General features: G+C 39.4%; 1 protein-coding gene across 1 annotated transcript; it reads left to right on the top strand.

The window, feature by feature from the left end:
• The first annotated feature begins 11,342 nt into the window (after nucleotides 1-11,342).
• On the top strand, nucleotides 11,343-20,460 carry gnmt (glycine N-methyltransferase). Its single transcript, XM_041813091.1, has 6 exons — nucleotides 11,343-11,705; nucleotides 13,328-13,455; nucleotides 13,607-13,720; nucleotides 13,856-13,998; nucleotides 16,491-16,612; nucleotides 18,992-20,460. The coding sequence occupies exons 1-6, from the start codon at nucleotides 11,500-11,502 to the stop codon at nucleotides 19,161-19,163; spliced, it is 885 nt and encodes a 294-aa protein (XP_041669025.1). The 5' UTR covers nucleotides 11,343-11,499; the 3' UTR covers nucleotides 19,164-20,460.
• The last annotated feature ends 7,310 nt before the right edge of the window (nucleotides 20,461-27,770 follow it).

The raw sequence follows: 27,770 nt of genomic DNA, 5'->3' as shown, positions 1-27,770 counted from the left end.
AGGTCAGGGGTTTAAAAAGTGAAAATATGGGATTGAAAGTCAAAGTTAGGAGTTTAAAAGGTCACAGTATGATTTAAAATAGAAAAATGTAAAAAATAAAAAGTCAAAATCCTGAGTTTAACTCCTAATCTTGGGATGCAAAATGAAAATATGAGATGAAAACACAAATTAATTTCTTTCCCTCATTCCTGACTTTTTATCGAACTATTTCTGCTCTCTACTTTTTCAGATTTTTATAACTTTAAAAGGATTTTTTTTTTAATCTTCAGGGTTAAATTTACATTTTTATACTGGAGGAGAAGCAGACCTCGTTTCTGTGAACCACTTCTAATGAAAATATGAAATGATCTTGTGGGCCGGGTCAAACTGGACCGTGGGCCACATTTGGCCCCCGGGCCTTGAGTTTGACACCCTGCTTTAAGCTGTTGAAAGTCTAATTGTTGTAGATGTTCCTATTCTATGAACCGGTTTATATTAGATAAGTCAACACAAATGAGGGAAATGCTGGCTGCTGAGTACCTGCTTTTTCTTTTCTACATATTCACCTTAATAACCTTATATTATATAACCTATTTACCCTAATGTGGGTCAGCTGCTGTAAAAATGTCAGTTCATGATTGATGTCTGATTTTACTTTTCATGTGATTAAACAGAAATGTGTTTATTGTGTGGCATTCATTGTTGCCATTCTTTTGTTAGAGGGCCACCTGGTGTTCATCCAAGCACATTACAAGATGAGGAGAAAACTACTCCACCAGCATGCGGCAGTGGTTCTCAACGTGGGGGTCAGGACCCCCCAGGGGGGCGAGGGACATTTAGAGGGGGTCGCCAGATGCCTTTAAAAAGGGAAGAATATTTTTGAAATGAGTTTTCACACCAAATTTTTCTACTTTATTTGCCACTTTTCATCAATATGGACCAAGTTTTGCCTCTTTTTACCCATTTCTGCCACTGCACTTCTGTCCCTTGCAAAATAGAAATATTGCTTTTCTCTTAATACTCTCCTTAAGTCCCCTTGCATACTTGTTCTGACGTTTTCATGGCTTCCTGGCTCTTTGACCCTTGGCCACAGCAAGACTTCTTGTCACTGTGTTGCAGAGCACCATCTCCTGGACAAACTGAGTATAGCACATTAGCTCAACAGATATTGGTTCATTCACTGACTTTTCCTTTTAGAAAATACACGAGTTTACACAAAAACAACGCCAACATTTTCAAAGCCTTTTTAACCAACTTGTTCATTTAAATCAAGTGCAATTTCAAGACCTGTACACATATGTTAATAAATAAATGGGCTTCAAAGTAAATATGAAGAAATACATATGGAAATAAACAAACATGTAAGCATATAAATGAGTCATGAGTCACTCTGTCTTAAATGATAGACAACGCCAGTCCATGGAACAGTGCTTGTGTTTTGTGTTGTGTTGTTACTGTGACCACTGTTCTTGCACTTTAAAATGTGATGTAGCTCCAATTCTAAGTTATTGTGTATTATCGGTCTCTTGAATATGTATTATTTATTATGACGTGTGCTGCTGACCTCTTGGCCAGGTCACCCTTGTGAAAGAGATTTCTGTCTCAGTGGGTTTTTTATCTGCTTAAATAAAGGTTAAATCAAATTTTAAAAAATAAAATAAATGTCAAAAAAGGCAAATAAATACATATGTTTCCACATTTTTGCTTAAAAAATCATTTATTTATTCTTTTATTTCTATCCCTAATTATTTCTGTATTTATTTTTACTTTTGTCATTTTTGGTCCCCCGTAGTGTGTGGCCACTTTTCACTCGTTTTTGCTGCTTTTTGACCATTTTTGTCACCTGTAACTCATTCGCTGTCACTTCTCGGCCATTTTTTCCGTGTTTTCTTCTGGTTGTTGCCTTTTTATGCCTATTTTGCCCCTTTGCCCCCATTATGGGCCATTTTGCCACCTTTAACTTCCAATCCAAGTGACAGAAAACTGAGACGAAACTGGGAAAGAAAGACAAGAAATCAAAGTATTTGTGTGCTAGCTTCAGCAGTTGAATTCAGTGTTCTTTGCCCTCTAGTGTTCACCATTACCTGTTCTTAAGTATGAATAAAAATTCATAATTTCATGAGATTAAAGTCAAAAAGTCAAAATTATGAAATAAACGTCATAATTATGAGGTAAGGATAAAAAAAATTCTAAGACCAAAGTTCAAAATGAAGAGATATCAAGTCCTAATTATGACATAAAAAGTCATCATTAGCATAAAATGCCATAATTGTGAGAGAAAAAGTCCAAAATCTAACATTTGAATATGAGATTGTGAGACTGTGACTATCTGTCATTCCTTTTTCCACTATAATGAAGTGAAACATGATTGGAATGAAAATGAGAAGATGATGAGATGAAGTTTTCTTTCCAGAAGTTAAAAACAGTGTGAGGCCGCAGTGATACCGGGGGAGATATACAGCAGCTCCGTGCTGAGCTCGACCTCACTCCAGCCGGCGAACCTCCTCGCCCACGTGTTCGCATCCCGGCTCCCACGTGGCGCCGTTGGGTTGCGAACCCGGGGCCTCTGGGTTGGCGGGCAAGTAGCGATACCCCTGGACTAATCACACTGCCGTAATAACACCGTGTCAACAAGGGGGGTTTATCTTTTATTTTTATTTTTTTTTTAATTCATAACCCCCCAGCTGATGCTCGCATGCTGCGGGAACTGGCGAAGCGTTTTGAGCAGTGTTGCCAACTCCTCAGTGAGGAGAGCAGCTGTTGGCTGTGCTAAAAGTCGCCAGAAGTCGTTAAGTGACGTCATCGCCGCTCATCTCGGGCTTTTTCCAAATAGCTCCGAGGAGGCGGGTTTAAGGCGCGGCTTCACCAATGGCTGATTTACTATATAAGTGAGTGACGTACAGATGAGCCAATCGGCGCGCTCGAAGTAGATCCGTTAGGCATCGCTCAGTCATTGGTTAAAGTCAAGACTAGTCTCTTGTCGCGTTATTCAACGGGAACTGGACGGCTGTCTCGACCGTATCCGTTCTCCGGTAGTGGCTGACAGAAACTTCTTCAAGATTGCTGTAAACGGAGACCTGATGGAGAAAGTACAGAAAGCAGAGCGGGGTCCGGATCAACCTGGTCGTCACTGAACAGGAGGCAGGCGGAAAAGGAGAGCGCTATCCGCAGGGCTTCAGTAGCGGATTCACCCGCGACGAGGCTCGGCTAGCGGGTTAATGTGGCTAATGTGGCTAATGCTAATGTTTTCATGTTTGCTGAGTCAGTGCGGTCATATCAGCCTGTCACAAACGGGACTGGGAATACGAAGCAGTCCTAAGAAAGTGAAGAAACGGGACACAGATACGTCTGTGAGGCCAGCTGCTAAAGAGAAGCCCCACCTGTCTCCGTTGAAGCAGCCGTCTGGATCAGGTAAATGAATATTCATTGGTATGTTTACAGTAAGACGTTGTTTGATAAATGAGCTACGTCAGTTATGACAGTGTCTGAAAGCTCTAGTGAGTCCTGTCACTGAGGGTGAAGCTGATCAAAGGAGATCATCACATTTATATTAGTTTGAATGATAGAAAAGAGGCTATCAGATGTTGATAATTATCAGTATGTTTTGTATTGTCACATTAGAATTGAGTAAACCCCAGGAAAAATAGCTGCTGTAATTCAAACATAGAAAAAGGATGTGTTTTATTTCTGAACAACAGTATGTGTGAAATGTTAGGGTACATTTTGGTGCCCATCAGATCCACTTGTGAACAGGGACCAGTTGTTTGCAGGTTATGTGCAGTTTGTTTGCATTCATTTTCAGCCCAAATAAAAGCTGCTGCTGTTTGTTTTGATACTGTTGTACTTGATTTGGATAAAGAGGAGAGATTAATCAGGATCAGTGTAGTCATAACATCTTTCTCTGAAGTGAAAGATAAATATGAATTGTTCTGTCTTTTCCAGGCATGTGGTATAATCTTCATCCATACCAAGAAGCTGTTCTCCTTCACACATCCCCTCATCAGCACACCTCTGCTGCAGGGAGACCAGTTCCTTTTGATAAAACTAAAACTGTGGCAGTGCACTCCATATTATACTAGGGCTGGGCAATTACTTGCAAATTAGATGAAATCTCAATATGACCTGCTGCAATTTTCAAATCGCAGAAGTTGCAATATTTCTTTAACTTGAAATGTGTCAAAATACCAGTTTAATAAATCAGTATTTTGCAGTGGCAGAGATTTTATGCACATTATGTAAACATTCAAGTGTCAGTTTTTTTTTTATAATGGTTTATAAAAATCCTCCTTTTTGTGTTTTATGTATGTTTTTCTCAAACAAAATAAGTGACATGAAAATGATAATGCCCTTAAACAAAGTAAATGACATCACATTTGCTATATGAGCAAAAATAGTCAGCTCATTCTATCTAAAACTGATGAAGCCTAGTGTTACATCTCGAAAGTTATACCCCAGCTTCACCTCCTCCACCCCAGCCACCTCCTTTATAGCTTAAAGCTTGTTGCACCCCAATATTCAGATTCATGCTACTATGGATCAACGGCTTCAGAAATAATTTCATTGTTTTCAATAGACATGTCTGCAGTTAGATTGTTTTTGCAAATCGTTCAGCCCTATATTATACTATGGCAAACTTGAAGCTGAACTCTTCTTTTATGGACAATAACCTTCAGAGCACTCTGACAGAAACTGTGAGTCTTCATCATCACAATACTGCTGAAAACAGCTGGATCTGAGAGGTGGTCACAGAGACACACAGTTATCTAAATGCTCAGGCTCTGTTCTGTTCTGTTCTGACTTTGGTAGGAGAGTCAGTGAAAGGTTTTTCTCTCTAAACGGAGGAAGGATCCCACTACAAAGCAACATTTCTGACCAAAATAAGAGGGTTAATAAGAGTTTAGCCTCTCAGAAAGACGAAGGAGTCCTACCACAAATCAGCTGATAGAAATACATGCAGGACCTCTTATTATTATTATTGTCAGTAGTTGTACTCAGACTTACTTGTTCAAACCAGTTTCAACTAAGGCAAAGTTTGATTTATTTGATACAGTGTTGTAAAAGGAATTGGTATGGTTCATGCATGTTGTTTATTGTACACAGATTCAGGTGCTTTGATAGAACATTCTGCTGATGAAGTTACAGGACAGGACAGCAGATTGTCTTTGAGAATAAACATTTGTTAAGCAGAAAATGACTGGAGGTCAGGATCTCTGCATCTCAAAGCTCTTTGATACATGCCACTATCTGTATATATGTCATTACTGGTAAGTGTAGCATGTGCTCACTTACAGTTGAAACCAGAATTTACATACACTATATAAAAAGGCACATAAACTTTTTTTCTCACCATCTAACATTAAATCAGATTCAAATTTTCCTGTTTTTGGTCAATTAGGATTACCAAAATTACTTCTATTTGCTAAATGCCAGAATAATGAGAGAGATCAATTTTTAGACAATCTTTTTTATTATTTTCTTGAGAGTCAGAAGTTTACATACATTTCATTAGTATTTGGTAGCATTGCCTTTAAACTGTATGACTTGGGTCAAACATTTTGGATATGCTTCCACAAGCTTCTCACAATAGTTTGCAGGAATTTTGGCCCATTCCTCCTGGCAGAACTGGTGTAACTGAGCCAAGTTTGTAGGCCGCCTTGCTTGAACATGCCTTTTCAGCTCTGCCCACAAATTTTCAGTGGGATTGAGATCAGGGCTTTGTGATGGCCACTCCAAAACACTGACTTTGTTTTCCTTAAGCCACTTTGTAACCAGTTTGGCAGTATGCTTAGGGTCATTGTCCATTTGGAAAACCCATTTGAGCCCAAGCTTTAACTTCCTGGCTGATGTCTTGAGATGTTGCTTCAGTATTTCCACATAATGTTCTTTCCTCATGATGCCATCTATTTTGTGAAGTGCACCAGTCCCTCCTGCAGCAAAACAACCCCACAACATGATGCTGCCACCCCCATGTTTCACAGTTGGGATGGTGTTCTCAGGCTTGCAAGCTTCCCCCTTTTTTCTCCAAATGTAACGATGGTCATTATGGCCAAAAAGTTCAATTTTAGATTGGTCAGACCACAGAACATGTCTCCAAAAATTAAGATCTTTGTCCCTGTGTGCATTTGCAAACTGTAATCTGGCTTTTTTATGTTTCTTTTGGAGTAATGGCTTCTTCCTGGGAGAGTGGCCTTTCAGCCCATGTGGGTACAGGACTCGTTTGACTGTTGATAATGACACACTCTCACCAGCTTCAGCCAGCATCTTCACAAGGTCTTTTGCTTTTGTTCTTGGGTTGAGATGGACTTTTCGGACCAAAGCACATTCATCTCTGGGACACAGAACCCGTCTCCTTCCTGAGCGGTATGATGGCTGGACATTCCCATGGTGTTTATACTTGCATATAATTGTTTGAACAGATGAACGTGGCACCTTCAGGCATCTGGAAATTGCACCCAAGGATGAACCAGACTTGTGCAATTCCACAATTCTCTTCCTGATATCTTGGCTGATTTCTTTTGATTTTCCCATGATGTTACACAAAGAAGCAGTGTGTTTCAGGTGTGCCTTAAAATACATCCACAGGTGTGCTTCTAATTAACTCAAATGTTGTCAATAAACCTATCAGAGGCTTCCAAAGACATGACATCATCATCTGGGCTTTCCCAAATTGTTTAAAGGCATAGTAATCTTAGTGTATGTAAACTTCTGACTCTCAAGAACGTAATAAAAATTGTCTAAAAAAATCATTTTCTCATTATTCTGGCATTTAGCAAATAGAAATAATTTTAGTAATCCTACTTGACCAAAAACAGGAAAATTTTAATCTGATTTAATGTTAGACGGTGAGAAAAAAAAAGTTTATGTGCCTTTTTATATAGTGTATGTAAACTTCTGGTTTCAACTGTACATGCTGCATGTCTCTTACTGAATCTTCCCTTGATAATATATCCTGATGAGTTTTTAAAGTGTTAACTCAATTTCATGTTTGAATAAAATGATTGTTGTATGTTCAAATGCAAAGAAGAAGTGTTGTTTTTATACTTGAACTTTTTGACTATAAAAATAGACAATGTGCCTGCTGTTGAACAGATTTAGGACAGCCCCACCAGTGACATTTTTCACCAGCTGCCACTGTGTAGGAGAGAGGAAAAACATCATGAGAGAGACCAAAAGTGAGTAAAGACCCTTATTATGTGTGGAACAACAAATGAACTTGCTTCTGTGGATTCTTGTTTTTATAACGTCACAATTCCAACCCTCCTTTATCTGGGCTAGGCAAAATGACTCGAGAAATACTCTGGTAGAGTAACTCTTGGTTTATCATTTATGTATTATTCTATTTTCTTAGAGGTTTACTTTTCTTACGTTTGGTTTAGTTTTAAACCTTATGGTCCACTTAAGAGCCTACAACAAATCAATTTTTTTATACAGTCTTCATTAACAATCTAAATGGACCAAAAAGAGACAATAGAAAAAACTGTCAAGGTGTCTTCACAGTGCGGTTAATCTGTAGTCTGGACATGGAGGCGTGAGCATCTCCTGCTCTGACCGCAGCTGAGAGGGACTGCTGCGCGAGGAGTGGGCTGCCTTTCAGTGCTTTGGGACGGGGAGGGGCCCACGGCAGCGCCCGCTGCTCAGAGGCGCTACAACGATACGTGCTTTTGCGTCAGAGTCTCCCAAAGTAACACCAGAAAAAGTCGCTAGATTTGTCGCTAGTCGCTTTTTAGAGAAAGAGTCGCTAGAAAGGTCTGAAAAAACTCGCTAAATATAGAGACAAAGTTGCTAAGTTGGCAACACTGCAGAAGAGTATTAGGACCACTGAAAAAAGAAAATTTGACCCGATTTTTTTTGCACTTGTGAGAAAAAGTCAGAATTCTGAGTTTATGGACCTTGCTTTGTGCACTGGAGCACAGTCATGTTGGAACAGGAAGGGGCCATCCCCAAACTGTTCCCACAGAGTTGGGAGCATGGAATTGTCCAGAATCTCTTGGTATGCTGAAGCATTCAGAGTTCCTTTGACTGGAACTAAGGGGCCAAGCCCAGCTCCTGAAAAACAAGCCCACACCATAATACCCCCTCCACCAAACTTTACACTTGGCACAATGCAGTCAGACAAGTACCGTTCTCCTGGGAACCACCAAACCCAGACTGGTCCATCAGATTGCCAGATGGAGAAGCGCGATTGGTCACTCCAGAGAAGGCGTCTCCACTGCTCTAGAGTCCAGTGGCGGCGTGCTTTACACCACTGCATCCACGCTTTGCATTGCACTTGGTGTTGTATGGCTTGGATGCAGCTGTTACCATGGAAACCCATTCATGAAGCTCTCTACCACTGTTCTTGAGCTAATCTGAAGGCCACATGAAGTTTGGAGGTCTGTAGCCATTGACTCTGCAGAAAGTTAGCAACCTCTGTGCACTATGACCTCAGCATCCTCTGACCCCGCTCCGTCATTTTTCGTGGTCTACCACTTGGTGGCTGAGTTGCTGTGGGTCCCAATGGCTTCCACTTTGTTCTAATACCACTGACAGTTGACTGTGGAATATTTAGGAGCCAGGAAATTTCACCACTGGACTTGTTGCACAGGTGGCATCCTATCACAGTACCACGCTGGAATTCACTGAGCTCCTGAGAGCGAGCCATTCTTTCACTAATGTTTGTAGAAACAGTCTGCATGCCTAGGTGATGATTTTATACACCTGTGGACATGGAAGTGACTGGAACACCTGATTTACATGATTTGGATGGGTGAGTGAATACTTTTGGCAGTATTGTGTATGTTGTAGTAAGAGCAGCTATCATTCAGGTTAAATATAAAATAAGGATATCACAGCCTAACTTTACAATGGACCATGGTTTTCTGACCTCCATGGCCCCCAGTTTGGCGGTGTCCCAGAAACGTCCCCCTTTATCCCCCTTATGGACAGCCTTGTCTGCACACGACTATTCTAGAATGTTCCTGGCTGTTCAGCCACCTTCAGGTACAGTGGGGTACCCGGTCTCTGGCACCTTTATTTGCTGTTATCACACCATATTATTCTTTCGTTGTTTCCCAGAAGGCTTTGGGTCATACTTAAACTTTTCTGTTTCTCCTCTCAGAGTCCTCTTCTGTCCTCAGGTCCTAATTATGACTCTCTTTAGAGACGTTGTTCAATTCTCTGATGTGTCATGTCTGTTACAGCCAACGTAACCGACTAAAGCATTTCATAAAAACATTGCTTTGTCAGAATAAAGGCGGCTCATTGAAATATGAAATATTTCAGGTTATGCCGGCACTGAGTCAGTCTGCAGCCATGCGTTGTGTAACGGCTGGGTCGTACTCTGCACAAACAAAGCAGCAGCAAATCTTCCAGCTGCAGATCAACTTTCAATGAGAAGACTCCCTGAGGTTAAATCTAGAAGGATCCTTGAAATAGCTTCATTTTTTACTTTTTTTTTGTTTTTCATTTCAAAATTGATATTAATGAGCTCGTTCATGCGGTAAGAATTTTATGAACCAAGTTCCATGGCTGTAGTATCCTGTTTACCACTTAATAAAACTACTTCCTGTTTCATGATGATCAAAAAATCATTATAGTCACAGTGTTGGACAAAAGTCATGGTCTTCATGGTGGTGCAAGGTAAAGGTCTTTGGATGTTCCTGAGCAAATGTGAGTGATCGACCATAGTTATAAAGAAGCAGTAACTTTCTATTACCAGTAGGTGGTGCTGTGGCCAGAATTTTAAATGCAGATGTGTTCAGGATGGAACTATTGTTGTGCACATGAAATTTTATTAAGATGAAAAAAAGCTGAGTAGCAGTTTGAAATTTTACGGCAAAGCATCAAGCCGTCGCCTTGCTGACACGTCTACGCCCTCTGCTGCTCTAAATCTAGATCAATGTCTTGAGGGTTCACCCAGCACATTTGATGAGCAGGAAATAATTACAGCATTAGGAGATTTACCTCTGAAAGTAAAAACATGATATTTTCTGTCACCACTAGGAGGCGCTATGGTCAAAACATGAGACAAAAAATCTAAATAATGAATTGAAAAAGCCTAAATATTATCCAAAAGTCCAAATAATAAATGTAAAAGGTCAAAACATAAGATAAAAGTCCTAATAATAAATCAGTCTTAACTGTGCTGTGCAAAACTGAAAATATGAAGTGAAAACACGAATTAATTTCCCACATTTCTTTTTTCTAATTATTTTTACTCTTTAGGTTTTTTTCCACATCTTTATGACTTCAGGATATTTGATATCAAGGTTAAGTTTACATTTTTATACTGAAGAAAATCTGCAGACCTCGTATTTTAGAGCCAGTTATAATAAGAATAGGATAGGATCTGGTGGGCCGGGTATAACTGTACCACGGACCATATTTGGCCCCCAGGCCTTGAGTTTGACACCCTTGTACTAAGGTGTTTTGAACGTCTTGGGTCCTTGTGAGGAGACTTTGACTTCTGTCTGCACAGATTCCTCAAACTGTTTTCAGAGATTCAGTCATTTCTACAGCTTTCAATGTTACAGATTTTAACTTAATATAAGAGCTCTAGGAACAGAGAACCTGTTTGGCTGAAGTCAGCTCTGTAGCCTTCATAAACTCTCTTTAAAATAAGACTGCATGTTTTCAGCAGAGGGAGCACGAACTGGGAGTGCTGGGTTGATAAGACTACAGCTACACAACCTCGATCGCTCTGGTTTGGACTGACTCAACCCCACATCTGCTGGTTACGGACCTTGTGAAGTAAACTGACCAATCACAACAGGGGGAGTTCCAGGCACGTGTATGCGCACACGCACGCGCGCGTTCACACACAGGAAGAGAAATTTCCCTGATGGAAAACCTCTTAAAAACGCATTTTCTCAACCTAAATGTGACTGTTTGAGTAATCCGATCGTGGTGCTTTATCTCAGATGGAGTGAAAACTAAACAGCTGTGGGTAGACTGAACGCTGAAAGGATTCCACATGTTAAGATAAAATCTTTATAGACAGGTGGGCCTCATTACTTTGTTTTACTTTATTCTTGTCATGATTAAAGTTTACAGGTTATGTCCATGCTACATAATAAAGGATAAATGGTGAAATATTGAAAGGGCCTTCTGTTTCCTGAGTACAGCTTTACCGGAAACATTAAGGTTTCTATTAAAAACGTTTCTCCATGCTGGAGATATTTTCATGATTTGATGGATTATTATTTTCTACATTATTGCATCTTTTTAGCATGGCGGTGATTATAGGCTTTAAAAGACGTCTGGCAACGTAAACACGGAAGGGGGCGGCGCCTACAAGCTACTGTGTCTGCGTCTGCTCCGTCCAATCAGAAAAAAGGCGTCAGTGAACGCTGGAGCGTCATTGGATGAAAGTTTGCCCTCCCTGCGTAACTCACATGAATATCTACCAAACTCTGCAGTGGCATGTGCAGAAAATTACTGTACAAAGAAAGCTCGGTTCATGCGAATGTAAAAAGTATTGTTGCTTATTTCCTGATTATCACCGTGTGAGCTCGCGAGTCTGTCCCGGGTGAAAGCAGCAGCATGGTCGACAGCGTGTTTAGGACCCGCTCTCTCGGCGTGGCCGCCGAGGGTCTTCCTGATCAGTATGCTGACGGCAAAGCAGCCAAGGTGTGGGAGCTGTACATCGGAGACACTCAGAGTAGGACGCAGGAATACAAAAGCTGGGTGCTGTCTCTGCTCAGAGGGCAGGGCGTGCGGAGAGTGCTGGACGTAGCCTGTGGAACAGGGTAATGTCTGCGGCTGTGGCAGGATGTGACATGTCAGTGCTGGCGTGGCAGCACGTCTCAATCAACTCCATTCAACAAATCTGTGATTTTAAAGCTCGCCCAAAGAGTTAAAATAATCTCTGGTTATTTTACAGACTATTTCCAAATAATTTTCAAGCGTTTTAAGTGTTGAAGTTCACTGAAACGTTTCAGAGTAAAATGTTTTCTATTCTGGATGTTTGTGCTGCAGACATACATGACAAATATGTTTTATTGTGCATGCAAGTAAATTAATATCCTGGAATTTCAATCTGACATCTGAACATCTGCAGCAGTCTATGACTGAAACCATCAGTTATGATTTTATATTAAACTTTTTTGGTCTTAATGTACAGCAGATGTAAGAGGTCTCACATCAGTGTATCCCAGCTACTCGCTGAATGGTCATAACTAATGCAGGGTGGCTGGTAAGCAGGTTTTGGTTTGCTATGGTTAGTTTTGACTGGTTCCCTACACCCTGCTGACCTCTGCTGATACTTTATCTCTGTGTTGCAACTGCAGCAAGGGCACTCAGTGAAATCAAAGAGACACCCTTTTCTCTTGAAACTTTAGTTTTATTTAATTCTTGACATGCACAATGCAGTGGGATCATCATTGAAATAATCAAGAATTTATTCAAGCATTTTTGCATCTGCAGAAGCCAACTAGTGCGTGTTTTCTTCTTCTGTTTTTTTGTTCCTCATCCAAAGACCCAAATCCTCCACAGCCTGTGGAGCAGTGTTATTTTTGTCGACTAAAATTATGACTGAAAATGTTCGTGGACAGTCTTTTTTTCCATGACAAAAACTAGACCAAGACTAAAAAAATAGATCTGTGATGACTAAAACTAACAAAAAGTAAGTTTAGTTTTTCATCAGGATGACTAAAACTAGACTTAAATGTAATGTAGTTTTCGTTGGACATTCAAAATCCATGATATTTCTCCACTGTGGGTAAATCTGTCAAAAAAAACACATCTGTATCTATTCTGCCTCTCAGCTGTAGAAAACACGGACCCCAGGTTTGGCAGAGAACACACTACCATGATTTGGTACCAGATTTAGGAGAGAAAATAAATGCTTGGACTAAAAGTAAGGACTAAAACTAAACTAGACTCAAATGTTTTTTGAGTTTTCGTCGACTAAAACTACAAAGGGTAGAAATGACTAAAATATGACTTAAACTAAAATGCATTTCAATTAGAGACTAAAATTAAGACTAAAATTAAAAATAGCTGCCAAAATGAACACTGCTGTGGAGGCCCAGGAGTGTGTAAAGTAAAATGTGTGACTCTTTTGTGCTCGTTTGACTCTGAACCCTTCCCGTAGTATGCCTCAGCAGTCAAATGAAGTTACAAATAGCCTCACTATTTTTGGCCCTCTAAATGTGCAAGCTTTCTAGTTTTTTCTTCGGTAGCAACTTCTGCAGACTATGCTCACAATCAGGGAATTAAATTCACAGTTACATGGATGAATCTATCTGAACCATGCTTATTTTTTTTCTTGAGTTATTTGTTGCTACTTACAAGTAAACCAAATGTTCTTTCAAAGCTAGATGAGCCTTTTTTGGTAAACTTGATATTTAACACATTTCTCCTTCTGTAGGGTTGACTCCATCATGTTGGTGGAAGAGGGTTTTAACATGGTGAGTGTGGATGCCAGCGATAAAATGCTCAAGTATGCGCTGAAGTCAAGATGGGAGAGAAGAAAAGAACCAGCTTTTGACCAATGGGGTACAGCTTTTTTCACATGCTTTTGGTGATTCATTTGAGTATTCCCAGCACATGAATCAGAGTGGCTGTATTCTTAGATGTAATGTCAGATCAAACTCTGTAGTGTTCATACAATTGCTTGTGTGAGATTTTCTTCCTGCTTTCCCTGCAGTTATTGAAGAGGCCAACTGGTTGACATTACAAGAGGATATTCAGAAACCAGGGGATGGATTTGATGCCGTTATCTGCCTTGGCAATTCATTTGCCCACCTACCAGATTTTAAAGGTGAGAGACATCAGACCCTCTAAAACTATTCTAATTATAAATCTGATACTTCTTTTCTTTTAACCAAATATGTCATGTAACTTTAGACAGTTTTCACTGTGAATGATCCTATAAGTTATGTTGTATTGTTCCCAGGGGACCAGAGTGACCAGAAACTGGCCCTACAGAACATCGCAAGTATGGTTAGACCAGGTGGGATCCTCATCATTGACCATCGCAACTATGACTACATCCTGGAGACTGGCCGGGCACCACAAGGCAAAAATATATACTATAAGGTAACGAGATTTGTTTAAGATGGTGCAAATGAGCATGCTGCAACCAACGCCACGCTCTTTAGTCAGATGTCATGCTTCTTACTAGTGCAGTGTTATGAATGCAGGACAATAAGAAAGGACCACTACCTTCAACTAAGGCTGGGAAATTAATCGCAAATTAGATTAAACTGCAGTATGGCCTGCTGCAATTTACAAATTGCACAAGTTGCAAAATTTCTTTTAACTTGAAATGTGTTGAAATACCAGTTTAATAAATCAAATTTTTGCAGCAGCAGAGATTTTATGCACATTAGGCAAACATTCTAGTGTCAGATTTTTCGTGTTTTATCTAAGTTTTCCTTAAATAAATGAGGGACATAAACATGATGATACCCTTCAATTAATCAAATGACATCAAATTTGCAATATGAGCAAAAATAATTAGTTCATTCTATATAGAATTGATGAAGCTTAGTGTTTGGTCACAAAAGTCATACCTCAGGTTGCAATCAGCTGATAGCCAGCTTCACCTCCTCCACCCCAGCCGCCTCCTTCATAGCATAAGCTTGTTGCACCCCTACATTCAGACTCATGCTACTATGGTTAATTGTTTCTGAATAATTTCAATGTTTTAAATACACATAGTCATAAATGCATCTTTCTGTATGGGGGTTTCTAGGATGCGCATTTCAAGGAAATTTTTACTCCTTGGTCTTTATTAGAGGGAAATTAAAATATTCTAAAAGATGGATTAGGATGTACAGTAGGGCTGAACGATTTGCAAAAATAATCTAATTGTGATTTTTTTCCCCAATATTGCAATCGCAATTTTATATGCGATTATTATTAGTTTCCTCATCGTATGTATTGTTCAACAAATTCAAGCAATAAATCATTCTATATTATAACCTACATTCAGTCAGGAACACTCATCATACATTAAACTATTTTATTGATAAATGGATATACAGTTTAATTTAGTGGAGAAGAATCTGCTCTAAAGATGCTCCCTGAATTAGTCAAGCAGAATGCTTTGACTTTACATGAAGTGCATAGCTAGAAACCCCCATATGGAGAACAGTGGATGCTGTTCAGCAGTATCAGTGCAAGAACTTCGCCGAGGCCTGATCAGGCAGCCTTTACTCCTAAGAGGTCTACAATAGACCACATTCTGGCACTACAAATCCTCACTGAGTGCTGTGAAGTGTATTGTCTCCATCTCTGATTTCTTCTCAGTTAATTATGAGGTGAGGCAGGGGTGCGTCTTATCCCCTACACTCTTCAGTGTGGGCTGGAAAATGGTCACAGGGTCAGTAAACAGTGGAGTATCATTTGGCAGTTGTCAGATCACTGATCTGGACTTTGCTGATGGTGCTGTGACTCTTAAAGTGACTATAGATGTCATTGTGGGGGCTCTTAACTTGCTGAGTGAGGAGGCTGAAATTTGGGAATCTCCCTCTCCTGGGCCAAAACAAAGATCCAGGCATTTGGGGGTGCCTTGGATGCTGCCTCAGTTTTGGACTCCAGCATGTGGTGACGGGTTCTCTGAGCAAGAAAGTGGGAAACCCGGGATCTGAGCATGTGGACAAAAGTTGGGGGGTGACTTTGTGCGCCGTGGAGGGGCCAGCTGGGAGGATACCTGGAGAGATGAGGCATGGGCCTGGTGCAGACCTGGACGATTGCAATCAAGAGGCCAAAGCAGTACAGGACCAAGGTTGACATGGCAAAGTGCCAAACCAGCATATGCTCCCACACTTGACCTGACCTGAAAGTCTGTCCTCTTCATACCATGGAAAACAGCACAGCTCCACAGGCATCCCCATCCCAAAGAAAAGCACCATCAGTGCTCTGAACAACCTCAGGTCTGTGGCTCACTTCACTGGTAATGAGGGCCACAGAGAGGGTCATTAAACAGCACATCATCACAGCAACTGACACCCTGATTGAGCCGCTTCAGTTTGCTTACCGTGCAGACACAGGTGTTCAGGTGTTGATGATGCTAAAGCAGTTAGAGCAGCTCCAAGAACCCTTAGATAGACAAGCAGCAAACACCCAGGCTAGCAAGCCAGAGCATTCAGGACCCCTTACATGCTCCCCACCCAGCTTTTGAGTGACTCCCCTCGGGACGCCTCCAGGACACAAAGGAGAACAGCAACCTGTTCACAAATGCTTGTGTTTCACCCAGAGACAGCCCTCTGGTTTTCATTGGCTGCTCCTCTGACTATAAATGCAGTCTGCACAGGAAAAACCCAAATCTGAAGCTGAGCAGACATTCAGCTGATCTACTGTTTAACTTCGATAATAATAATAGGACACATCTGGGCAGCAGTACACAGCTCCAATACTTCTGCTCACCTAAAATGTGATGTTCTGTTACAAATAATGCTTTCTTCTAAGTTGTGTATCAGATCCAGATGTAAATACCTGGAAATAAAAGCTGAAATGTTGATTCATTCCTTCATTCATGGTTTCATGTCATATGTTATGAGTGTGTGCACATGTCTGTCTTTCAGAGTGATCTAACTCAGGACATCTCCACCTCAGTGCTGTGGGTCAACAGTAAGCCCCATATGATCACCCTGGACTACACCATCCATGTGCCCAAGGCCACACACCACGATCTTCCTGAAATAAGGTAGGTCAGCAGTGATGAAGAACAGCAATGTCTCCTCTTCATCAACAGTAGATAGTAAAATCCACGGATCATTTGAGAATAAATAAATCTGTTTAAACCACACTAGTGGTGCAAGAATCACATATCTTATAATTTGGACCTGTTCTTACATTTATGGAATTAAAATATTTCATGGCCACAGCAGACTTCTGTCATTTTCAGATTTGTTCTGATATTTTCAGTCATGCAAAACACAAAATCTCTGTTGTATTGTCAGCCGTACAAATGAAACTGATTTGATATTGAATTTTTGTGGCTCATCTCAGCGTTAATCATACCTTCTACGTCATTTCTTATAAAGAAACAGAGTGGTTAAAAAAATTTGGTAACTGAGAATGTGTTCTCGTCCTGTACAAATTTAAAGCGGCGTACTTCAACTGTTGTGTTTTTTTTGTATTTGGCATCTCTGTTGTTCACATCTACTAAACTTAATCTCAAAAGCTAATAATGATAATGATGATAATAAAGAAAATCATTGTTTAATTATTTCACCTCAAATATAGTTATTGTTGTCCATTTTAAGGTAACTCTCAGTGCAGTGATGAACTTATTAGATCACCTTTCTGTTGTAGTTTAACCCTTAGAGCTCATGGATCTGTGCTGCAGGCACATCCTTTTATAAATCACTTGGTAATGTCTGAACTGTAGGTCGTAGGTCGTTATCTGAAAGCTCTGTGTTGTGCCTTTCTAATCATGTCTTCATGCATTCGTAGCTCTTACAGAACATTTTCTAGTGAGCCCAAAACTTGGCCGACTGTCTGGGGTCTCTGAGTACGGTGTTTTGTAAATAACAAGAAGTGACAAGTTTTTAGAAATAAATATAACTTTTTGAACCATAAGCCATATACATTTACTCCTTATTTCCTCTGAAAGCTGACCTTCTTGTCGTTCGTTTGCTACCATCGATGTCTCCATAGCCCTAAAAGACGCTGTTCTAGCGAGCCAGAAACTTCAGTGACTTTTCAGGGTCTTTAAAGATTGAATCCACATTGTCAGATCCGATAATAAACGTCTTTTTATCCATTATTAATCTGTTTTCAATCATTTACTTCGGCTTTCTGCCATGGGCATCGCCATATTGTTTACTGCAATGCATTGTGGGAGGGGCAGTTGACCAGTTGCGTCTCTACTGCTTTGAGGAATGGCACAAATGAATCTAACGGCAAAAAAAGCGCATGTAGATATTTTGAAAACAGTCAGAAAATATTTATTTTTCACTGGTTTGTCCCCAAGAGATGGGAGAACAAGTCTGGAAAAAAGTGGCAAAAAGGAGTGGCTAAAATGGGCAAAAAGTAGGGAAAAAGTGGTATTTAAGGACAAAAAGATGCTTAAATGGATGAAAAGTGTAAAAAAAATTGTATAAAGGGGCAAAAAAGTTTCCCTTTTTTAAGGTTTTCTGGGGGAATAATATTTAAAATGAAGACATCAAAGAGCCGCTAATAATCCCATGTTGAGTATCACTGCCTTAATGTTATTATAAGTCTATTTTGCTCCATGCAGAAGTTAACAAAGCAAATCACTTTTTTTTTTCTGGTTTATGGTTCCGCACCTCCCCTGAAGCTCTGTGGCGCCCCCCAGGGGAGGCCCGCCTCACACTTTGAAAACCACTGCTGTAGTAGATATATTCTTAAAGCCCAGGTTGTCCTGAGAAAAGGATGTATAACCACAGGGTTGATGTTTTCCAAGCTTTTTAAAGACAAAGTCCAGAAGAGACATGATGGTTAAAAGTAATAGCTGTGAGCTCTAAAAGTTAAAACTGCTACAGAAAGCTTAATTTGCACGCTACAATAACCAAAATTTTCTTCTGGTTAACCCCCTACCTGTAATTTCTTTTCTATCTTGTCACATTTTTTCAGACTTTAGACTTCGCTTTGTTCAGGACGATCAGATGACAGCCAGCATCAGTGTGTAGCTGTAAATTATTTTATTGTAGGTATTCATATTCAGACTGAGAAAGCCACAAAAAAGTTCTTATTTTCAATGGATAATTAAAACAAAAGTTTCCATTTAATTTTTCCAGGATAAACTGTTTAAATGACAAGGGTTCATGGGGGGAGATCTGTTTCCACCAGATCCACAAAAGAATTGTGCTGCTTTTGCTCACACTGAACCTATGAAAACTGGAAAAGGTGGTGTTTAATCCACAGGGCGTGCACCATCAGGAGAGCAGAGCAGGGCAGGTTGGTGTGGCGAAGCGCTGAACCAGCATATGCTCCCATACCTGACCTGATAACCGTCTGGCTCATTTTAATCTTAAAACTCAGGATTTAGGTGAAAAGGCTCTGATTTTTGTTCTGTGTTAAGAGGAATTCTAATGCAAGCATACTTTGTCATCCACAGTAAATTCCGTCTGTCCTACTATCCTCATCGCCTGGAAAGCTTCACAGCTTTGCTGAACGAGGCCTTCAGCGGTAAAATGGAGCACAGTGTCTATGGAGACTTTAAGACCTATGTCCCTGGAGAGACCCAGGCCCCCTGCTATTTCATCCACGTCTGTAAGAGGAAAGCCTGAAAGCCACACCAACCAGCTTTCCTGCTGTGTGACTGAACAATCACACAGCAAGAAAAAATCATATTTGTGTCTATGTCACATAGGCATATCTCCCACAGTGTATCCCAGTAAAAATGATTTTAGAAGTAATGTTTTATAAATATTTCCTTTTATGTTACCTGTCAAAAAAATCTGTCAGGTTACTGGAAAAAAATAATTTTATAATATTTAGAGAAAATGTATTAATTATTTATACTCAATTCATCCTTAAATCATGAACCTTCCAGTTCCCTGGTGTAGCTCTGCCAGTATAAATGCTGCCTTATCTTTGTACAGGGGTTGTTTTCAACACCTTCTTTTTAATTGGGCTGTAACAAACACTGGTGGAAGGATGGTATCCATTTCTAGTGGACCACTGTATCCCTCACTTATTCCAAAGCTGCACCTTTTATGTTCTCCTCTTCCCCTGCTTTGCTTCTCTGTACTTTTACGTCTACTATGAACACATTTTTCAGAATGACATTGTTGTCCTCATGGCATACTTGATGTGGGTTGCCAGTTAAGTTTAGCGTGCTATGACACATTTTTGGACAGTTTTATTTTTTAGTTACCACTCAAGTCTTAAACTTTGCGAGTCCATCTCTGTTCTGTGTGAGTGTAGTAGTCTTTTAGGTTGTTTCCACCAAGCGGTCCGGCTCAGTTCGGTGCGGAACGGCACGCTTTTTTTGTGTTTCCATAGAGCAAAAGTTGACAAGGGTCCCAAAAAAGCGACCCGTACCGTCCCACTTTTCGGCACCCTTCCATAGGGTCACCAATCTTACCTATCCGTACCAAAAAGGTGGAGCTACACACAACAACAGGGGGTTGTACTGACGTCACGTCAGCACGCGACTCAGCTGCTCGGCTCCGGGCTGCAAAACATGAAGTCTGCTCTGTGAGGAGCGGGTGAAAACAGGAGAATAACGGACTAATATCTTCTTAAATCAGGGATTTTTGGACTCAACAGAGATCCAAACTGTCTGTGGATATTGATATCTGCCCACAAATCAGTTTTCCTGATGTTTATCTGGACCCGATTTTAAGAACACAAATCAGAGCCTGAAGGCTCACATCAGCCTGGTTTGTGATGGATGTGAAACTAAATTAATGCTGAAGTTTTGTGAATACAAAGCCTTAGATCAGTTCATTCTCTTCTGTAACTAGTTACTAATCTACTTCTAACTTAAGGTAACCTGTGAAAACATCACTCTGTGGTTGCTGGACGTGTTTGTAAAACTTCAGGCTGCAGACTATTTTTAAATGAGATCAGCACACCCAGGATTTCTGACTTAATCTAGTTTGATTTTAACACCAGTTAAACCTTTAGTTTATTTTAATGTGGTGAATTCCCACAGTACAGCTCTAAACTTTCATATTTTGTCATATAAACTGTTCTAGACTAGATATATTCACTTATCAATGACTCAAAAGTCTCTGTACGCGTATTTCATCAGCCTGGACTGACAGCGGTTAACATCATTAAGATATAGTTATTTTTTAAAAGCACTTTCAGCTGAAATAAAGCTGTTTAATTCTTATTCCCTACTGATCTCTGTCACTCATCCTTCTATAACTCAGCGGCTGGACCAGCAGACCCACGCTGACTGGGACTTCACATTCATGCCTTTACAGCCGCCCAGTGAGAGCACGGGTGTCTGTGGAAACGCTAACTATTTTGAGGTTTAGCGTACCAAACCGTGCCGAATCAAACCGGACCCCCTGGTGGAAACACGGCTTTTGGTTGTCACACATGACTCTGTGCATTTGTGAATCCTCCAACCAGGCCAAATACTTAACCATTTTGGAGCCAAATGACCTCTTACCTCTCTAAAGCTGAAAAAGATTCAAGAAAATTTCTATTTAGCTAGCTTTTTAAACAGCTTTTTATGCTTGAAGATTTTTTAATGTTTTCATTTCTAGCGGTTTTCTTTCTTAGATAGAATTCTAGGTACTCGCTGTGTTTGAATTTAGGTTTCTAATCTGAGCCAAAAACTGCCTTTATATTTTCTGCTACCAATAAATAGGCATGCATCAAATTTTACAAGGTACTTGAGATTTTAAAACGTTGCTAAAAACCTAAGAAAATTTCTCAGGAAAACAATAAAAAAGACTGTTATCAGGTTAAAATATGTTGTGCTTTAATACCAAATTGCAGTGTTTCCATGTGAAGGAAAGAGAAAAATAAATACTTTTGGAACCCTTCCTGTTTGCCTCAACATGACTCGTTTTGCCTCCAGTTTTTGCTGTAATATGCCAGAACAAAATGTACTGTGGACGATAAAACCGTGAGTGTGGCTTGATGTGAGTGGGGCTGAGGGTGTGTGAAGATTTTAAAAAACTACAATCAGGAGAGACAAGTGAATAAAGAGAAAAAATATAAACACTGGCTTATGATACGACTTGATGGAGCAGGTGTCTCAAACTCAAGGCCCGAGAGCCAAATCTGGCCCGTGGTACACTTATACCAGGCCCACAAGATCGTATCCTATTTTTATTATAACTGGCCCTAAAATATGAGGTCTGCAGATTTCCTCCAGTATAAAAATGTAAACTTAACCTTGAAGATATCAAATATCCTTAAGTCATAGAAATGTAAAAAATATAAAGAGTAAAAATTATTACATCAACAGAAATGTGGGAAATTCATTTGTGTTTTCATTTCATGTTTTTAATTTTGCACAGCACAAAGCATAGACTTTCATCTTATGGTTTGACCTTTTAAATTTATTATTTTGACTTTAAGCTAATATTTAGGCTTTTTTTAATTTATTACTTTGATTTTTGTCTCATATTTTTCATTTGTCATTTTATTATTTTGACTTTTGTCTAATATTTTGGCTTTTTCTATTTATAATTGACTTTTTATCTCATATTTTGACCTTCTAGAGTCACAATTTTGAATTTCAAGTCATTCTTGGACTTAAAAACATGATTGAGACTTTCTTTTTTTATATTTTACCTTTAAAGGCATTATCTTAACATCTAATTTTGTGTTTTGACCTTTTGCACTAATAGGTTTGACTTTTCCTCTCAGATTTTGAGCCTTTTAACATCATTTTGACTTTTTAAATCTCAAACAATTTATCATCTGTGCTTATATTTTCCCAATAATGTATAACTGGTGAAAAGAGGTTGACAGTTTGGTTTAATGTGGACCCAGTTAGGCCCTCAGGCTAGACCTGAATTCAGAATCCGGACCCTGCTGTGATTGCGTCTGACATCCCCGTGATAGAGGATCTTTGTGCTCTGAGTTGACAGGGAAAAGCTGTCCCTCAGTCTGGTGTAGAAATCATCTTACAACGAGGTCTACGTGGGATTTATGGAACGTGCCTATCTGGCCAATCACAGGGTAGAGACATGCCAGTATCGTCTTTGTATTTAATTTGATATTTTCTGTCCTCAGAGAAATTTACCTTCACTTCTCTGAAAATATGACTGCCTCAGGTTGCTATGGTTACTCCTATCCTCTAACAGCTGCTGTGCATTCATTTGGAACAGTGACCAGAGCTACTTCTATAGGTTCCATAGGTGTCCTCATATCAGGAGTTAATGGACACAAAGGAACTTCCAGAGCCAATCAGAATGGAGTCTTCACCAAGACTATGGCGTACTGCCCTGTAGTTGTTAAAGCTGTGCATTCAGGGAGGGTCAGATTGTACATTAAACCAACATTAAACATTTAAAGCAGGGATGTCAGATTCTGGATTTGGGTCTAACCCTAGAGCCTAATGGGTCAAAATTTCCCATAAACTGTCAACCTCTTCTTCACTGCTAATGAATTATAGGGAAAAAATTGTAACATTTTTAAGGAATGCTTCCGACTTTAAAAAAGTCAGAAGTGAAAATCATGATTTTTAACAGTTACAAAATAAAATTCAAAACCTTGTGTTTAAAAGGTGAAAAATAAGAGATAGTAAAATTTAGAATTTTAATCAAAAGTGTCAATATTTGGGATGAAAGGTTATATTAAGGAGTTGAAAATGTCAAGAGATGAGAAAAAAAAAATCTAAATTGAGATTAGTAAGGTGAAAATATGAGATAAAATTTAAAATCAAGAGTTTTATAAGTCAAAATATAAGATCAAATTCTAAATCATGAGCTTTCAATGTTAAAATATGAGATAATATTAAAAATATTGAATTATAAATGTCCAAAGATGAGATCAAAATTTGAGATTTTTAATCGAAAAGGTTAATATTTGGGATTAAAATTCAAAGTTAGAAGTTGAAAATGTCAAAAGGTAAAATTAAATTCAAATTCATGAATTTAAAAAATCAAAATATGACTTGAAAATTAAAAGCATCAATTTAATGGTCAAAATATGATGTAAAAAAAAAGTCAAAACCATAGCTTTAGATCATAATTGTGAGATGCAAATTAGAAAATACAAAATAAAACCCCCACAAATTTCTTTCCCACATCGCTGACTTTTTTTAATCAAATTATTTTCACTCTTTACTCTTTTTAATTCTTACGATTTAACAAGGACATTTTCAGTCATCAAGGTTAGGTTCACATTTTTGTACTGGAGGAAATCTGCAGACCTTAACTGGTGGGCCAGTTAGAATAAAAATATGATCTGATCTGGTGGGCCAGGTATAACTGTACCACAGGCCGGATTTGGCCCCCGGGCCCTGAGTTTGACACCCCCGGTCAGTCTTTTGAAGGTGGAGGATTTAGAGCAGGAGGAGCAGTCTGTTAGAGGTGGTGACCTCTCAGACTTCCTGGACCTTAAGATTTGATGCCATGGCTTATCAGTGAGGAGACTGATTTCAAACCATTTCTAGGGAACATAATAGTCAAAACTATAGATGACATTAAATTAATAGTAGAAACCTGCATCTACAGAGACCCACCTTTAAAGTAAATAGATAGCCAATAAATAAATGAATGAGTTGTATCCATGAGCTGATGTTTTAAATGAATCTCACCTGTGTCTGTGTCACCATGCTCTGATGAAGACCTGTGTAGGTCGAAACTACGTCGGCTTTGTCTTAGATTTTTTGTTTTTATCCTCAGAAATGCCCCGAGCTAACTAAAGGCGTTTTACTTAATCCTTGACTTGATTGAGTTCTTGAGATAGATTCTTCAGATTCCAGGGGCTGCTCCCCAACTTTTGAGGCCACTGACTGTTTGCTAAGTAGGACTCAGGTTTTAGTTTATTTATAGTTTATAGTTTATTTCATATATATATTTTATTTCAGCCTGAGTAATGACCTTCAGTCAGCTGGAATTTTTGTGTATTTATGTTGGGGATGAAAGCAAATGTGGACTGAAAGAGCCACTGAATGATAATTGTTTAATATAGTACATATAATATAGTGAGGTACCACTGAGTCTATCGTGCCCCACCTATTGAAATATATTTAACAGCTACGCCTTTTTATTTTTAGATGCTTCCACTTTTCTCTGGCAGGACTGCACCTTAACGAAAATAAATTTAAAGCTCTGTTGGGGCGGCTTCACAGCATTGATGTAAATGTTAATATGTGACAAACAGGAGCTACACTCTATTGCCAAAAGTATTCACTCACCTGCCTTGACTCTCATATGAACTTCAGTGACATCCCATTTTTAATCCATAGGGTTTAATATGACGTCAGTCCACCCTTTGCAGCTAGAACAGCTTCAACTCTTCTGGGAAGGCTTTCCACAAGGTTTAGGAGTGTGTTTATGGGAATTTTTGACCATTCTTCCAGAAGCACATTTGTGAGGTCACACACTGATGTTGGACCAGAAGGCCTGGCTCTCAGTCTCTGCTCTAATTCATCCCAAAGGTGTTCTATGGGGTTGAGGTCAGGACTCTGTGCAGGCCAGTCAAGTTGATCCACACCAAACTCTCTCCTCCATGTCTTTATGGACCTTGCTTTGTGCACTGGTGCACAGTCATGTTGGAACAGGAAGGGGCCATCCCCAAACTGTTCCCACAGAGTTGGGAGCATGGAATTGTCCAGAATCTCTTGGTATGCTGAAGCATCCAGAGTTCCTTTGACTGGAACTAAGGGGCCAAGCCCAGCTCCTGAAGAACAAGCCCACACCATAATCCCCCCTCCACCAAACTTTACACTTGGCACAATGCAGTCAGACAAGTACCGTTCTCCTGGCAACCGCCAAACCCAGACTGGTCCATCAAATTGCCAGATGAAGAAGCGCCATTGGTCACTCCAGAGAAGGCGTCTCCACTGCTCTAGAGTCCAGTGGTGGCGTGCTTTACACCACTGCATCCACGCTTTGCATTGCACTTGGTGATGTATGGCTTGGATGCAGCTGTTACCATGGAAACCCATTCCATGAAGCTCTCTACCACTGTTCTTGAGCTAATCTGAAGGCCACATGAAGTTTGGAGGTCTGTAGCCATTGACTCTGCAGAAATTCAGGGACCTCTGCGCACTATGACCTCAGCATCCTCTGACCCCGCTCCGTCATTTTACGTGGAAATTTCACCACTGGACTTGTTGCACAGGTGGCATCCTATCACAGTACCACGCTGGAATTCACTGAGCTCCTGAGAGCGAGCCATTCTTTCACACATGTAGAAACAGTCTGCATGCCTAGGTGATGATTTTATACACCTGTGGACATGGAAGTGACTGGCACACCTGATTTACATGATTTGGATGGGTGAGTGAATACTTTTGGCAATATAGTGTATGTCTTTATGGCAGTTGAAAGCAGTACTCATCTGTGCTGCTCTTAAAGGTTCTTGCAGCAAAGGTTGAACTCTCTTCTGATAAGTGGCACACAGAAGATCTTTGTATTTTTGTTTTTTTGTTTTTTTTTTACATGATCACTCATGAAAAAAACTCAAGATAATTTAAAAATGTCCTGACCTGAACAAACTCTGGGCTGGTGGTCAAACTTTGTCACATTTGCAATAGCATTGAATTAGAATATTAGGCTGTTATATTAATAATATTAGCCTGTTAGAATGAATGCTTGTTGGAGATCTCAGGTCAAGCCCATAACCATTATAAAGTGTACTTCCATCTTCGCCTTTCAACACTGAAGACATGGAAAGATTTCAAACTCTTTCATACTAATCATTGAACTTCTGAGTTTTGTGTTTCAGATCTTCCAATGAAATATAAGCAGTACGTGATAATACTCACTCTACTCATTGGTTGATGCTGCAGTAAGTTGAATTTCTAAAAACTTTAATGACAGTAACAAATACAGAGTAGATGTTTTAGTGTATGTGGAAAAAATACTCCAACACAGGAAGGTTTTCTTTCAGTTCTGTTTCAGACATCATCATCACATTCAAACGTTTTTCAGCCATTTACAAATCTGTACGACAATGAGTCAACTTTACAGAAGGTAAGCAGATTTCCAAGTGAATTAAGACACTTCAACACAACAAGGTTGCTGAGTAAAAAACAGTAAGGCACCTATTCCATTTGTAAAAAGTTAGTTTCCACATTTAAAAAAAAACCCTCACCCATTTAAAACAAGCTTTGAGAACTGAAATAGCATTGGCAGAACTGTACTGGTTCAAGAAATAAGAACCGTGGACTGGCAAAACAGATGAGAAGGTTAGAGCAAGCTTTGAATGCTTTGGACTTTACTATAAAATAATTTGGTCAACCTTCTTCCAGGTTTGTAGTAACTGACTTAATTTAAAATCTAGCTATTAAGATGCTTGTAAGATTAAAATGCTTTGCCCTTATTTTTGTTGCAAGATCTGATTTGAACAAGATTGAGTGAAATCAAAAAATCTATAATTCAAAAATAACTGAATGAACTTCTGTAAAATGAATTTTATCACAAGTGAAGTTTTCAAATAGGCACGTATTATAAAAGACTATAGAAGTTTGTAATTATCCAGAACATTCTGACCTTCCTGCAGGTTGTAGAACACTGAGAATAAGAATTTCATTACTTAAAGTCAAATCAGGTCTATTATTTCTAAAGTTAAAATAAGAACAACCATTACACGAGTGGATTTTTACTTTCAGCAGGTTTAAGGTTGAAGCTTACTAATTGTGCATTACACCATGTGCTTTTCAGGCTGTGCATGCTAGAAAAATCCTGGACTCCTTTTAGAAAGCACCTCCAGTCTGTCCCCCATCACTGGTTTTAGAGAATAAACTGTATCAATTAAAATCTTGTGCTTGAATTTCTTCCCTCAAAATTAAATAAAAAAAGAAATCTGAACTGTTCAAGCAATCAACGACACCTAGCTTTACTGTGTAGCTTTCTTGTTGAGTTTTACTGCCACAAATACAAAACAGAAAGTAAGAAGAGGATTTAAATGTAAAAATATTCAGATGTAGGCTATTTTATTAATCCAAACAAACTTTCCTGTAAACACTCTCTTAGTTTGTCACTTTGGCTCCTATAAAAATGTCTGAACTCTCTCAAACTGAAGGGTGCTTTTGGTAATCTGTCTTTTGTGGCTTTGTACTTTTTCCAGGTCCACTTATTTATGAACTGAAAAAGGCAGCAACAGCGCTCAATAGCACCGGAGTAAAAGGTGATTTTATTTCTGACCTTTTAGCTTTACTGCAGTGATGTGTTGCAGGAATATATTCAAGAAATAGCCTACCCATATAAATGTTTCAGAATTTTCAATCAATACATTTGGCATTT

Source organism: Cheilinus undulatus, linkage group 18, assembly GCF_018320785.1.
Source record: "Cheilinus undulatus linkage group 18, ASM1832078v1, whole genome shotgun sequence".
NCBI classification, from domain to species: domain Eukaryota; kingdom Metazoa; phylum Chordata; class Actinopteri; order Labriformes; family Labridae; genus Cheilinus; species Cheilinus undulatus.
This window is presented reverse-complemented; position numbering and strand designations above follow the sequence as displayed.